The sequence below is a fragment of the Diaphorina citri genome, unplaced genomic scaffold (genome assembly GCF_000475195.1).
Source record: "Diaphorina citri unplaced genomic scaffold, Diaci psyllid genome assembly version 1.1 scaffold3345, whole genome shotgun sequence".
Taxonomy (NCBI): domain Eukaryota; kingdom Metazoa; phylum Arthropoda; class Insecta; order Hemiptera; family Psyllidae; genus Diaphorina; species Diaphorina citri.
Genome location: NW_007380754.1, coordinates 1 through 13,166, shown reverse-complemented (window position 1 = coordinate 13,166; position 13,166 = coordinate 1). Strand labels below are relative to the sequence as shown.

At 41.2% G+C, this 13,166-nt stretch overlaps 1 protein-coding gene across 1 annotated transcript in view; it reads right to left on the bottom strand.

Moving 5' to 3' along the window:
* LOC103520232 overlaps positions 1-10,838 on the bottom strand; it is a gene marked incomplete at its 5' end in the record, with an annotated part of 27,357 nt that extends 16,519 nt beyond the window's left edge. The window contains 5 exons of the mRNA XM_026831435.1: positions 5,405-5,572; positions 7,018-7,320; positions 8,084-8,219; positions 8,632-8,867; positions 10,544-10,838. Coding sequence (XP_026687236.1) covers positions 5,405-5,572; positions 7,018-7,320; positions 8,084-8,219; positions 8,632-8,867; positions 10,544-10,838 — 1,138 coding nt within the window. The remainder of the gene's footprint in view (positions 1-5,404; positions 5,573-7,017; positions 7,321-8,083; positions 8,220-8,631; positions 8,868-10,543) is intronic.
* Between the last annotated feature and the right edge of the window lie 2,328 nt (positions 10,839-13,166).

The window sequence follows — 13,166 nt, the reverse complement described above, 5'->3', positions numbered from 1 at the left end:
TGCCCGGGCGAACAAAATAAAGTGTCTTTTAAAGTAAAAGATTTTATTTGTAAAACAGAAAAAAAACATTGAGCCTATGAAAATCAAAAACCGCTCGAAATACGTCAAATAGGTAGTCACGGAAACATACGTTTAAGGTCTAACCTGGTCGGCGTCTAATGTAACGTATCCTATAAGTTAGTGTGATCTCTATACCCTCAACAGTAGCTGTCCCTCCGGGAATTTTTCGATCTTGGTTAAAGAAAATCAGTATTTATGTACCTACCTATTTTATTTAATATTCAGTTTATTATTATTCTTGATTTGATTTTTTTATTTTACTTTCATGTAATGATTTAAAATCAAGACTGGAGCCCGTTCTCCCTTGATTCCCAATCTAATGTTTAAGTCACCCATCCATTTATTGGCCTTTCTCGGCGTAGCTTAACATAGGTGACGCTAAAATCGGTCTTAAATGATCGACTGAAGTGTTATCTGAAACTTTCTCGCTTTGAGTTCATAGGTCGTCGCGACAAATTTCAAGATCAGAGCTCATTTGTGTGAGAAAATGTGAAAAAAATCCCCCAAAAACCAGTTTTTTTAGATTTTTGGCTTTATGGTTTTCTGGACAAAATTTGCACCACCATTTTCGTGTTCCTGGTAAAAAGACCTTTAATTTGGTATATAGGTCGACCAGGTTTGGATAAGTCCTTCTATGGGGACAGACAGACAGACCGACAGAGTGACAGACACCGAAGCGAATACAATAGTCCGACCGTCAAAATTAGGAACCGCTTAGTTATAAGTACTTCTTATAGATAATATTTGTCCTCACTCACGTAATTACCTATACTTAAAGATAATGCTTGTACTTATACTTCTTATTGATTTAATCATCGATTTTCCTTATTTCCCCCGTCTGCTAAGAGTAAAAAGAATTAGTATGCCAACAGATAGGCCATTAAAATAATCTACAACGGATATCACAATCTATACGTAATCTTGGTTTTCACAAGTGATTGAGTGTAGTATAAAATCCGCCCCAGGCGGGAATCGAACCCGCGGCCTAGCGCTTACAAGGCAGACGCACTACCAACTAAGCTAACTAGGCTGGCTGATAATAGTGAAAGTCAAACGAAATATTTGTTTGGTACGTAGGTCTTTGGTATTGATATATGTATGTAGAGCCATCGGCTTTAACGCCCTATGTCACTGCGACCTGGTTAGATCTTTTGTGACTTTCCCTTTAATCTAAAAGAGCCCTAGACTTCTTACGAAGGCCAGGGTTCTTTTAGGCCTTTTTTTTTAAATAAAGGTTCTTTCAGGACTGGTTTCTTTGAGTTAGGATAACACTAACACCTATCCTTGAGAAGTATCGCTCATAGTGTTCATACAGTTTTACAAGTGCCAGTATATTACCTTCGGCTACTACATTGGTCATGGTGATATTGAAAGGACCTTTAGCGCTTTTCATCATGGTTCTCATGGAGTAGTTGCCCAGAGATACCAGACGCTTCATCTCGATCTCCACGTAAATCTGAAGGAGAAACAAAGAGATTAGAATTAATAGAATAAAGAGAATATCATCAGATGATGATGATGAGAAGCATCTTAGGAGGTTTAATAGAGTGATCTGTAACTACTATAAGGTCTTACATCCAGATTTGTAAATTGTAAGATTTTTTCTACCAATGAATCTACTTTGGTAAACCATACTATGGAAGTAATTTTGTTGAGAATTTTTCAGTTTTAATTTTTTTCATTTTTCTCTAGGGCTGCCAGATTGGGTGTTTTTCAGATTTTTTCTTTTCTTTCGTCTCCTTCTTCTTTAACTTTTCTCCTTGTTCTAAGGAACAAGGTGAAAAGTTAACAAGGAACAACTTGTTCTAAGCTGACAGTCTAAATAAAGCACTACTTATACTTATACTTATTATTACCTTCGCGTTAAGGAGGTTATCGATGGAGTACTGTCCCACAAGAGTGTGGTCGAGCACCTCTTGAATCTTCACTTTCAGAGGGCCTTCGATAGAGTCTATAATGAGGAATTTCAGGATATCCCGGGTCCTTCTGTTGGAAATGTTTGAGGAAGAGACGGATTTGGTCGCTGAGAGTGTCCGCCATTTTGTAGCCGATCTCTGAAAGAAGAACAGATCGGGAAGTTACTTTAACTGTAATAAAACCCACATGAATAGGTAAACGCTTCGATGTGCGAAACGCTTCATCAGAAGGCGTGGGGATCATCTCGATCTCCACGTAAATCTGAAGGAGAAACAAAGAGATTAGAATTAATAGAATAAAGAGAATATCATCAGATGATGATGATGATGAGAAGCATCATAGGAGGTTTAATAGAGTGATCTGTAACTACCTAACTACTAAGGTCTTACATCCCGAAATCGAAGAAATAAGGAGGACAGGATAGAAGAAGCCAGTCGTTCCGAGAACGAACCTTATCCGCTTAGGAAAAGTTCGCCCGGAGTGGGAATTGAACCCACGAACTAGTTTCTGGGGGGGGGGATGCTAGTAAAAGGGTACCGCATAGGCATAGGATTTCTGTGACATACTGGGTGAATCTTCTTGATATTCTTGATTAGTTGGTTTTCCAATCGTTAAGTTGCGTTGCCCGATTTCCCCCCAAAATATTCCTCGATCGCCCCTTGTTGCCAAATCTCACCTGCATCCGCTCAAGATCGGTATTGATGTGACTCAGTCTGAACTGACTTAGCTCATAGAGTTGTATGTTCTTAAACGTGACACTGCCCAATATCCCGAGACTTTTCGTGAGATCGGGGAGTGGTATCGGGTCTGGCAACACTGCACCGGGAATGCCGATCGGGTCCTTCCATGGGTCTGGCATGAAAAATTGGTCTGGCTGGGGGTTCAGGCCTAGCTGGGGGAATTGGCCTCTCTGGAGGACTGGGTCTGGCTGGGGTCGGGGGAATTTGACTGACAGGAGGACTAGGTTTCTCTGGGATTGATGGTCTGGCAGGGGGTTCAGGTTTGGTTGGTATTGGGCGGGTCCTTCTGTTGGAAATGTTTGAGGAAGAGACGGATTTGGTCGCTGAGAGTGTCCGCCATTTTGTAGCCGATCTCTGAAAGAAGAGGAGTAGAAAATTTCAGTTTTGCAAATGGTACCAGGAAGAATATGGCTTGGCACTCAACGTGTCAAATTAAAATCCACGTTAGGAGAGTCATGGGAGGAGAGTATGGCCATAAATTGGCTTACAACCGTATTTCTGAACAAAAAGTCTCTGTGAGCACTAGGTTGTGGGAGGAATTTTGTTCCTAGGAGCAACCTCCATGGCCGCGTGGGTATCATACGAGGCTTGCACGTCGGAGGTCCCGGGTTCGATTCCCGGCGGGATCGAAATTTTTCGTCTCCAAGCTGGGAGTTCGGGGTGTACTCAGCCTCGCCTCGTAGGTACAGTTGAGTAGCTACTTTAACGAGTGGCGACCAGTGGCGGCATTACCTACCCGTGTACAAAGATTCTTGATATATGGAAATTGATTGCAAAGGAGGCACTTAGTAATGCTGTGATATCCACAAAAAGCCGTGAAAAGGCTCTGCTTTAACACAAATAAATCTAAATAAATAATTCAGGATTTTGTTCCTAGGTAGGTACGTCACAACTTTGGAACACCCTGTATAACTAATGCATACACGTTTAGATTGTATGATTTCTCATCATGAACATTGCGTCATTTCATCCCGAAATCGAAGAAATAAGGAGGACAGGATAGAAGAAGCCAGTCGTTCCGAGAACGAACCTTATCCGCTTAGGAAAAGTTCGCCCCGGGTGGGAATTGAACCCATGAACTATTTTCTGGGGGGGTGCTAGTAAAAGGGTACCGCATAGGCATAGGATTTCTGTGACATACTGGGTGAATCTTCTTGATATTCTTGATTAATTGTTTTTCCAATCGTTACGTTGCGTTGCCCAATCTCCCCCCAAAACATTCCCCGATCGTCCAGGGTTGCCAAATCTCACCTGCATTCGCTCTCTTGGGGGGTGCTAGTAAAAGGGTACCGCATAGGCATAGGATTTCTGTGACATACTGGGTGAATCTTCTTGATATTCTTGATTAATTGGTTTTCCAATCGTTACGTTGCGTTGCCCGATCTCCCCCCCAAAACATTCCCCGATTGCCCAGCGTTGCCAAATCTCACCTGCATCCGCTCGAGATCGGTATTGATGTGACTCAGTCTGAACTGACTCAGCTCAAAGAGTTGTATATTCTTAAACGTGACACTACCCAATTTATTATTATTATTATTGTACTGCCAGAGTGAGACTGAAAAGTCCCTTTTATCCCAGCAGCCAGCAGTCTACGTCTGAGAACATCTGAGACAAGTCAGGCTAGGGACGGTTTAACAGAAAGTAGACTAGTGTCTAGCTGTGGAGATATATAAACAGGGAGGAGAACCCTAACCAGCTAACTAGGTAATTGTTATTCAAAGGGTTCTCTCTGCTTTCAAAAAAATAAGCACAAGTCCTCACAATGGTTGACTAGAGTTCAGAATGAACTGGTGTTCCATGACTAGAGATAATAATAATAATAATAATAATAATAATAATGGTCTCTAACCCGGTGTATGCCAGATAAAAATAGATATCTTTTCTATATTTTTCCATCACTATTCGGCTACAGCTGAAGCCGCCACCTACAACAACATCTGAGACACGGTCCCAATTATTTCGTCAAACTGACAAAACGGTCCCAATGGTCACTCACCATGGTCCATGGACAGGCTAAGGTCTCCGACGCGGTTGAAATTGGACAGTCCCTCCGACCTTCCCTCTTCCATTTCGGACAACAAGACCTCAGTAGTTACAGTTTCCTCTATCAAACCTCCTTTAGACGTTCCTAGAACAAGATTCAAACTAACCTGTAGATAGTCCACGCTGTCTGAGACAAGTCAGGCTAGGGACGGTTTAACAGAAAGTAGACTAGTGTCTAGCTGTGGAAATATGAACAGGGAGGAGAACCCTAACCAGCTAGGTAGGTAGGTAATTGTTATTTAAAGGGTTCTGCTTTCAAAAAAATAAGCACAAGTCCTCACAATGGTTGACTAGGGTTTAGAATGAACTGGAGTTCCATGACTAGAAATGGTCTCCAACCCGGTGTATGCCAGATAAAAATAGATATCTTTTCTATATTTTTCTATCACTATTCGGCTACAAACTAACACATCCCTATATCAAATAGTTCAAGATCCAATAAGATTAGCCAATTTGATCACACCAACGTTCAGTAATGGACATGGTACTAGAAGAAGAAGAAGAAGAAGAAGAAGAAGAAGAAGAAGAAGAGGAAGAAGAAGAAGAAGATTCGGCTACAGCTGAAGCCGCTACCTATAACAACATCTGAGACGCGGTCCCAATTATTTCGTGAAACTGACAAAACGGTCCCAATGGTCACTCACCATGGTCCATGGACAGGCTAAGGTCTCCGACGCGGTTGAAATTGGACAGTCCCTCCAGCCAGAGATCGGAAATGTTAACCCTGATGAGATTGATCTTGTAGGAGTAGTTCTTGAGCTGATACGGGTCGTAGTGGTTGTTGCGAACGTAGCGGCGGGCCTCGTAGATACCTGGCCGGGAAGACAGGAAAGGGTTAAAATCTATCCCAAAACACATAACTTCACAGTCATAAGGTTCGTCCTTGGGACGGTTGGATTTTGAAAGGGTTAACATTTATCCCAAAATACATAACTTCACAGTCATAAGGTTCGTCCTTGGGACGGTTGGATTTCTATCCTTTCGGTAAGAACTCTGTTAATTGCTATTGTTACAGTTTTCTCTATCAAATCTCTTGATAAAATAGTAATAGGTTCAAGTCACCCATCCATTAATTGGCCTTGCTCGGCGTAGCTTAACATAGGTGACGCTAAAACCGGTCTTAAAATAACGACTGAAGTGTTATCTAAAACTTTCTCGCAATTGCTATTGTTACAGTTTTCTGGTTTTCTCTATCAAATCTCTTGATAAAATGGTAATAGAAAGTAAAAACTTCTTTTCCGTAAGAACTCCGTTAATTGATATTGTTACAGTTTTCTCTATCAAATCTCTTAATAAAATGGTAATGGAAAGTAAAAAAGTCCGACCGTCAAAATTAGGAACCGCTTAGTTATAAGACTTATATGCTGTCACGCCACGGCCAGTCAGTTTATGCTAACTTAGCGCTCTTTGCTTCGGTCTAGAACCTAGAGGGTCCCAGGCTCCCAGGAGGGGATATTACACCAGAGACTATTTTTGGACGGAGAAGTAGCAGGTTGTTTGAAAGGTAAGATTCACGTATTTATTATTAATTAACTTATTAAAATAAATACCGTTCTCAAAACTCCTGTTTTATTTCTTCGTTCCAAAACTTTTCTCCCGTCGCGAGACGTTAATCCCGACAGGTTCAACCTACCAAAACCCGTCACATTGCTATTCTTACAGTTTTCTCTATCAAATCTCTTGATAAAATGGTAATAGAAAGTAAAAAAGTCCGACCGTCAAAATTAGGAACCGCTTAGTTATAAGTTATACCTAAGTACTACTTATAGATAATATTTGTCCTCACTCACCCAATTACCTACACTTAAAGATAATGCTTGTACTTATACTTCTTATTGATTTGATCATCAATTTTCCTTATTTCCCCCGTCTGCTAAGAGTAAAAAGATTTAATATGCCAACAGATAAGTCATTAAAATAATCTACAACGGATATCACAATCTATGCGTAATCTCAGTGGCATAGCGTGGTCTAAAGTCAAGTGTAAGGCGTGTAGGGCACTAATTTCCATCACCATGCACATTACAACATAAGTTATGCACATGCTTCTTCATAAATATTTAAAGTCAATATTTAAGGGTATTTGAGTAAATTTTGAGTGTATGGCCGCCATACACGCCCTACATGGACGCTATGCCACTGCGTAATCTTGGTTTTCACAAGTGATTGAGTGTAGTCTTCTATGATTCTTTTATTACTTTTTTAATGAGCCAGCAACGAAAGTATCTACTTTGCACCAGTTCATTGGCTCACTCACCTAAATCCAGGGGCGACACATTTTTGGGTATTTTCGCCGTGAACTTCTTGATCTGCTTATTAATGTCCGCCCGGATATCCGTATTCAATTTCCGCAGTAAAACCGGTTTTATACTCTGAAACATGAACGGCCCCAGACCGTCGACAAAGGTCGTCATGCCACTGTCCTTGAGGTCAATAATGATGTTGGAACAGGTCATGTCCATTTGGGAGTCGGTCGCCTGCAGCTGCCCCTTGTCGTCACGCTCCAGCGCAACCGCACCTGGTTGGGTGGTAGAGAATGGGAACCGTTTAAGACCAGTCACTCACCATCAAGAAGACCTGTCAGGTACGGCTGAAAAGGTCCGCCTCACCTCTCAGGTCTACCCAACACCTGATAGTGTGTGGCTGTGTGCTCATTAGGTATCAGATAGACCTGATCAGCCGTATCTGTCAGACCCTGATAGTGAGGGGCTAGCATAAGAATAAAGAGAAACAAATAAAATTTATTTAGCTTTTTTTTTAAAAAAAAAAAAAAAAGGTTTGACAGAGGGAACTGTAACTGCTATGGTCTTATCGTCCCGAAATCGAAGAGAGGAGGAACAAAAGGTTTTTTAGTCGAAGAAAATGTCACAATTTTCACCATGTAGGGAGGCAGGGAATTAGCTCATAATATGGACGTGTAGGTAGGTATCTCTCCCTCTTTGTCCCCCATGACCTATGACATCTACTTACAGTGAGCGGAGAGTGTTGACAAGTTCTGTCCTCTGAAAAAGTATTTCAGTACTATTTTCAAAATCAATATTTTTCAGTATTGAAGATAATAATTGGTAGATTTCACCAATGACTCAATGAGAGATTTGACTAATGGGAGAATTTTCAACTATCCAAAAAGGAATTTTTAATTATACAAACAGGAGTTTATAAAAACTCCTCCTTTTTCGCTAAAAACTTCTTTCTGGGTCACTAAGAATTCTCCCATTAATGAAATCTCTCATTAAGTCATTGGTATTTATACCCCCGAGATAAGCTACAAGATCTTTCGAGGTTCACTTGTAATATTACCGACGATTGGCCACGAATACAACCAGGGCCCGGGCCCCCTAGCGCCCCCCCCATTTGGTCATGGTGATATTGAAAGGGACCTTTAGCGCTTTTCATCATGGTTCTCATGGAGTAGTTGCCCAGAGATACCAGACGCTTCATCTCGATCTCCACGTAAATCTGAAGGAGAAACAAAGAGATTAGAATTAATAGAATAAAGAGAATATCATCAGATGATGATGATGATGAGAAGCATCATAGGAGGTTTAATAGAGTGATCTGTAACTACCTAACTACTAAGGTCTTACATCCCGAAATCGAAGAAATAAGGAGGACAGGATAGAAGAAGCCAGTCGTTCCGAGAACGAACCTTATCCGCTTAGGAAAAGTTCGCCCCGGGTGGGAATTGAACCCATGAACTATTTTCTGGGGGGGTGCTAGTAAAAGGGTACCGCATAGGCATAGGATTTCTGTGACATACTGGGTGAATCTTCTTGATATTCTTGATTAATTGGTTTTCCAATCGTTACGTTGCGTTGCCCGATCTCCCCCCCAAAACATTCCCCGATTGCCCAGCGTTGCCAAATCTCACCTGCATCCGCTCGAGATCGGTATTGATGTGACTCAGTCTGAACTGACTTAGCTCATAGAGTTGTATGTTCTTAAACGTGACACTGCCCAATATCCCGAGACTTTTCGTGAGATCGGGGAGTGGTATCGGGTCTGGCAACACTGCACCGGGAATGCCGATCGGGTCCTTCTGTTGGAAATGTTTGAGGAAGAGACGGATTTGGTCGCTGAGAGTGTCCGCCATTTTGTAGCCGATCTCTGAAAGAAGAGGAGTAGAAAATTTCAGTTTTGCAAATGGTACCAGGAAGAATATGGCTTGGCACTCAACGTGTCAAATTAAAATCCACGTTAGGAGAGTCATGGGAGGAGAGTATGGCCATAAATTGGCTTACAACCGTATTTCTGAACAAAAAGTCTCTGTGAGCACTAGGTTGTGGGAGGAATTTTGTTCCTAGGAGCAACCTCCATGGCCGCGTGGGTATCATACGAGGCTTGCACGTCGGAGGTCCCGGGTTCGATTCCCGGCGGGATCGAAATTTTTCGTCTCCAAGCTGGGAGTTCGGGGTGTACTCAGCCTCGCCTCGTAGGTACAGTTGAGTAGCTACTTTAACGAGTGGCGACCAGTGGCGGCATTACCTACCCGTGTACAAAGATTCTTGATATATGGAAATTGATTGCAAAGGAGGCACTTAGTAATGCTGTGATATCCACAAAAAGCCGTGAAAAGGCTCTGCTTTAACACAAATAAATCTAAATAAATAATTCAGGATTTTGTTCCTAGGTAGGTACGTCACAACTTTGGAACACCCTGTATAACTAATGCATACACGTTTAGATTGTATGATTTCTCATCATGAACATTGCGTCATTTCAACAAAGGCCTCGATTATCGACTCATAATATTATTGACTCATATTATCGACCTTAATTTATGGCCAATTGAGCATGTAATCGACCTTTATCATGCTACATATACTATAGAAAAAAAAAAATAGCATCAGCCCATTGAGAAATCGATGAAAGGCAATTGGGCATAAAGCGTGGAAAGATTTCATTGGGAGAAAGATAACGGAAGTTCCAAGAAGCTCTCATTTGAGTTTTCTCGATTGATGTCATAGAGATTCTTGAAATCGAACTACGTATAATTTTGTACCTACGTCATAATAAGTTAGTCCTAATTCGACAGTCTAAATAAAGCACTAATAGCTAATACTAAGTAGCTAAGTACTCTTGACTGGTTAACGAGGACAGGACGTTAAGATTGACGAACGCCGACCCCGTCTGAACGCGGGAAGATGTGAAGAAGAAGAAGAAGAAGAAGAACAATAGGTAGGAACAATGAGAGGAGGAGGAGGAGAAAAAGAAGACCACTAACTACGCCATCCTATCTCTTTGGCGTAGTGGTCAAGGCGTAAATAGGAGGACGTTCAATTCCAAGAAGAAGAAAAAGGAGAAGAAGAGGAAGAAAGAAGAAGAAGACGCAGACGAAGAGGAAGTTGTTGTTAACGACTCATTCCATTCACGTTGTCTCCAAGTTAAGGAACTCCCGCCGCCACAGGATTTGTCCAGAGTGAAGAAGAATTAACCCTTTCACCCCTAAAGGGACCACACGTCCCACAGACTCATTATTTTTAAAAGTGAGATAATAATAATAGTGCTTATTTATACTGCTCGCATAGGACTGAAAAGTCCCTTTACTCCAGCAGTAGGCTACTACTATTATTGTGGTCAAATTCTCAAATTATATGAGGATAAAATTCCATACCTCGGCTGGGATTGAACCCACGCCCTCCTGTTTAACAAGCGAGCGTCTTGACCACTACACCACCGAGGTAGGTTGAACATACTCATATTAGGTACCTATGTTTAAATTCTCATTAAATTAGTACCATTATTACACAATAGGGTAGTAGGGTACGGAAAGGAAGTTTTACCAGGTGTGTAATTGGCCAGCACTCTGCCATCGTTGGTGAGCGCCACCGCTGTGCTAGCTTCTGGAACGGACGTGGTGACATCTTGACTGGCAGGGCTGCTCTCCGTAGTAGTTGTGGCACTATCAGCGGTGGTAGACGTCTCCAGCTTGTCCAGGTCGGAGAAGAAGTCATCGAAATCTGTGAAACCAGAATGGAAGTGGACATGGAACCATTTATAATTTTGAGAATGAAACCAGAATGGGAATTGGACATGGAACCATTTGTAATTTTGAGAACAGGAGAAAACAAGTTTGCCCTGGCCGGAATCGAACCCGCGACCTAGCGCTTACAAGGCAGACGCGCTACCCTCCCAAGCTATCTAGGCAGGCTTTTTTTTATTTTCTTGTAGAGCTTTGATAGAGGGAACTGTAATTGCTAAGGTCCTACTGTCCCGAAAGCGAGCCGCCCCGAGAATCAACCCAAACAGATAAGGTTCGTTCTCGGAACGGCTAACTTTCTCCTATCTTGTCCTCCTCGACTTTGTTCCTAAAGTTCCCTCTATGAAACCTCTATAAAAAGGATATTATTTTCTACTCAGCGAAGTTCAGGACAAAACAGTTTTAGCATTATTTCATATATGAATAACCCAATTTCCGAAACGGAGTCAAGGTCCCTAGCCGACATTGCTTCCCTAGACATCAAGGATTTTGGAACAACTTTGTAAACTTTTGTATTTGATATTATCAATCAAATTTTGATTGATAATATTGACCCCAACCTTGTCTCCGATATTTTATCATCTAAACTATTCTAAACATTCTAAACTTACTTTGAGAGTTAGTTAAGTATTTTGCATTTTATTCAGAATTACCACAAGGCACAAGGCCAAAGTAAGTAAACTTGGGAAAAAAAGAGTTTTTCACCGCCGTTTTTATTTCGTAGAAATGAAACAACTGCCAACTGCTACATTAGACTCGTGTGGTCTGTGTCGTAGCCTGCCCATCCCGTAGTATGCCTCTCATCAGATGGGCGAGAAGAGACACAATAGGTACTTCCCATTTAGGTGCTGGGTCAACACGAGAACCGAGATGATCAGTATTTGGTCATAATTGCGTCTGAGTGTTTAAAAACCAATTTTTTTAGAGTAGTTATTTGAGTGAAAAATTACTTTTTGGAGTCTTGTTTTGAGTAAAAAATTAGTTTCTGGGGTCTTTATTACGTTTTTGCAGTCCGAGCTACATAAACCAAACTACGAAATACTGTGGATTTCGATCATACAGTTTGTACACTGAAAATGAAGAGGAATTTCTTTTTAGATGACACTGAAAATGAGCAGGAAATTTTTTTAGATGCATTTATCTTGAGGGCAGATATGCTTTTACCAATTCTATCAAAATCGTTACATGATTTTGTATTGTACGAGCAAATTTTCAATGTTTTACTTGTTTTTGGTCCAGAAATATATTATACAGACTACCAAAGTAGGATTGATAACTGATAAAGTGATAATGATGAGCTCAGACCCGCTTTTTACTTTCCTTATCCTATAGGAAGGAAAGTAATGTAATCGGGTCAAATTTTCGATGGTCAGTTTTTAGTGTCAAAACACGTTTTGAGGTCCCTAGAGCCTAAATCCAAAGTTTCAGCCATTGGTCCGTGTGTGTGTCTGTCTGTAAACAAAATATCTCGAGAAAGGTAAGATCTAGAGACTTGAAATTTGGTATGTATTTCACGAATGTGACAAGGATGCAACACAAAACGTGGTTGAAATGGTTGCTGCGCTTGTCGGTATTTGGACCGCTTTTGGACAGATTTCGACCGTTTTTTGGCGGTTTTCAGCTATAGCGACTAAACAGTTAGAGATACTGTAAATGTTACAACAGAACACCCAAATAAGCACCATTCAATAGGATAAGGAAAGTCGTGTGATGTTCACACCAGATTTTTATATCTATGTATCTAGATACCTACTTGTACTGTTTGTTGTATATATATCTAACTTACAAAGGTAATTTATAGGTATGTTCTTGGAATGCTTTATTTGTAGTGAACTTTTCAGACAAAGCTTTCGTCTGCCTTTTTCTCTTGGAGTGGCATTTACAACTTCCATGGCGGGTTTTGCCAATGAGGGGTAGATATGCCAACCCGGGCCAAATGAAGGCTTTTGGGATCCGATCATCACAACATTTGAGACCCAAAGTTTCTGAGAGAGAGAGAGAGAGAGAGAGAGAGGTTTGATAAAGTTACCTGTAGCTCGTGAGGTCTTATCTTCCCAAAATCGAAGAAAGAAGGATAATTAGACAAAACCAGCCTCGGAATGGAATCGAACCTTCGTCCCGGGCAGGAATCGAACCCGCGGCCTAGCGCTTACAAGGCAGACGCACTACCAACCAAGCTAACTAGGCTGGCCCCATAAAGTGTAAAATCTTCAATAAATAAAATAAATTATTGATTATTATTGATAATATGATAACATACGGGATACGGGCAGTATAGGTCACTATAGGCTGGATAACCAATAAAATATTTAATCAAAAAAGAAATCGCATGACACGCAAAACAGTTTCGCCTGCCACATTGTCAACGTAGGTTATTTTGGCTTCCTTCGTGTACACAGGTCTGGAAGGGCCAGCTGGCTTGAGTG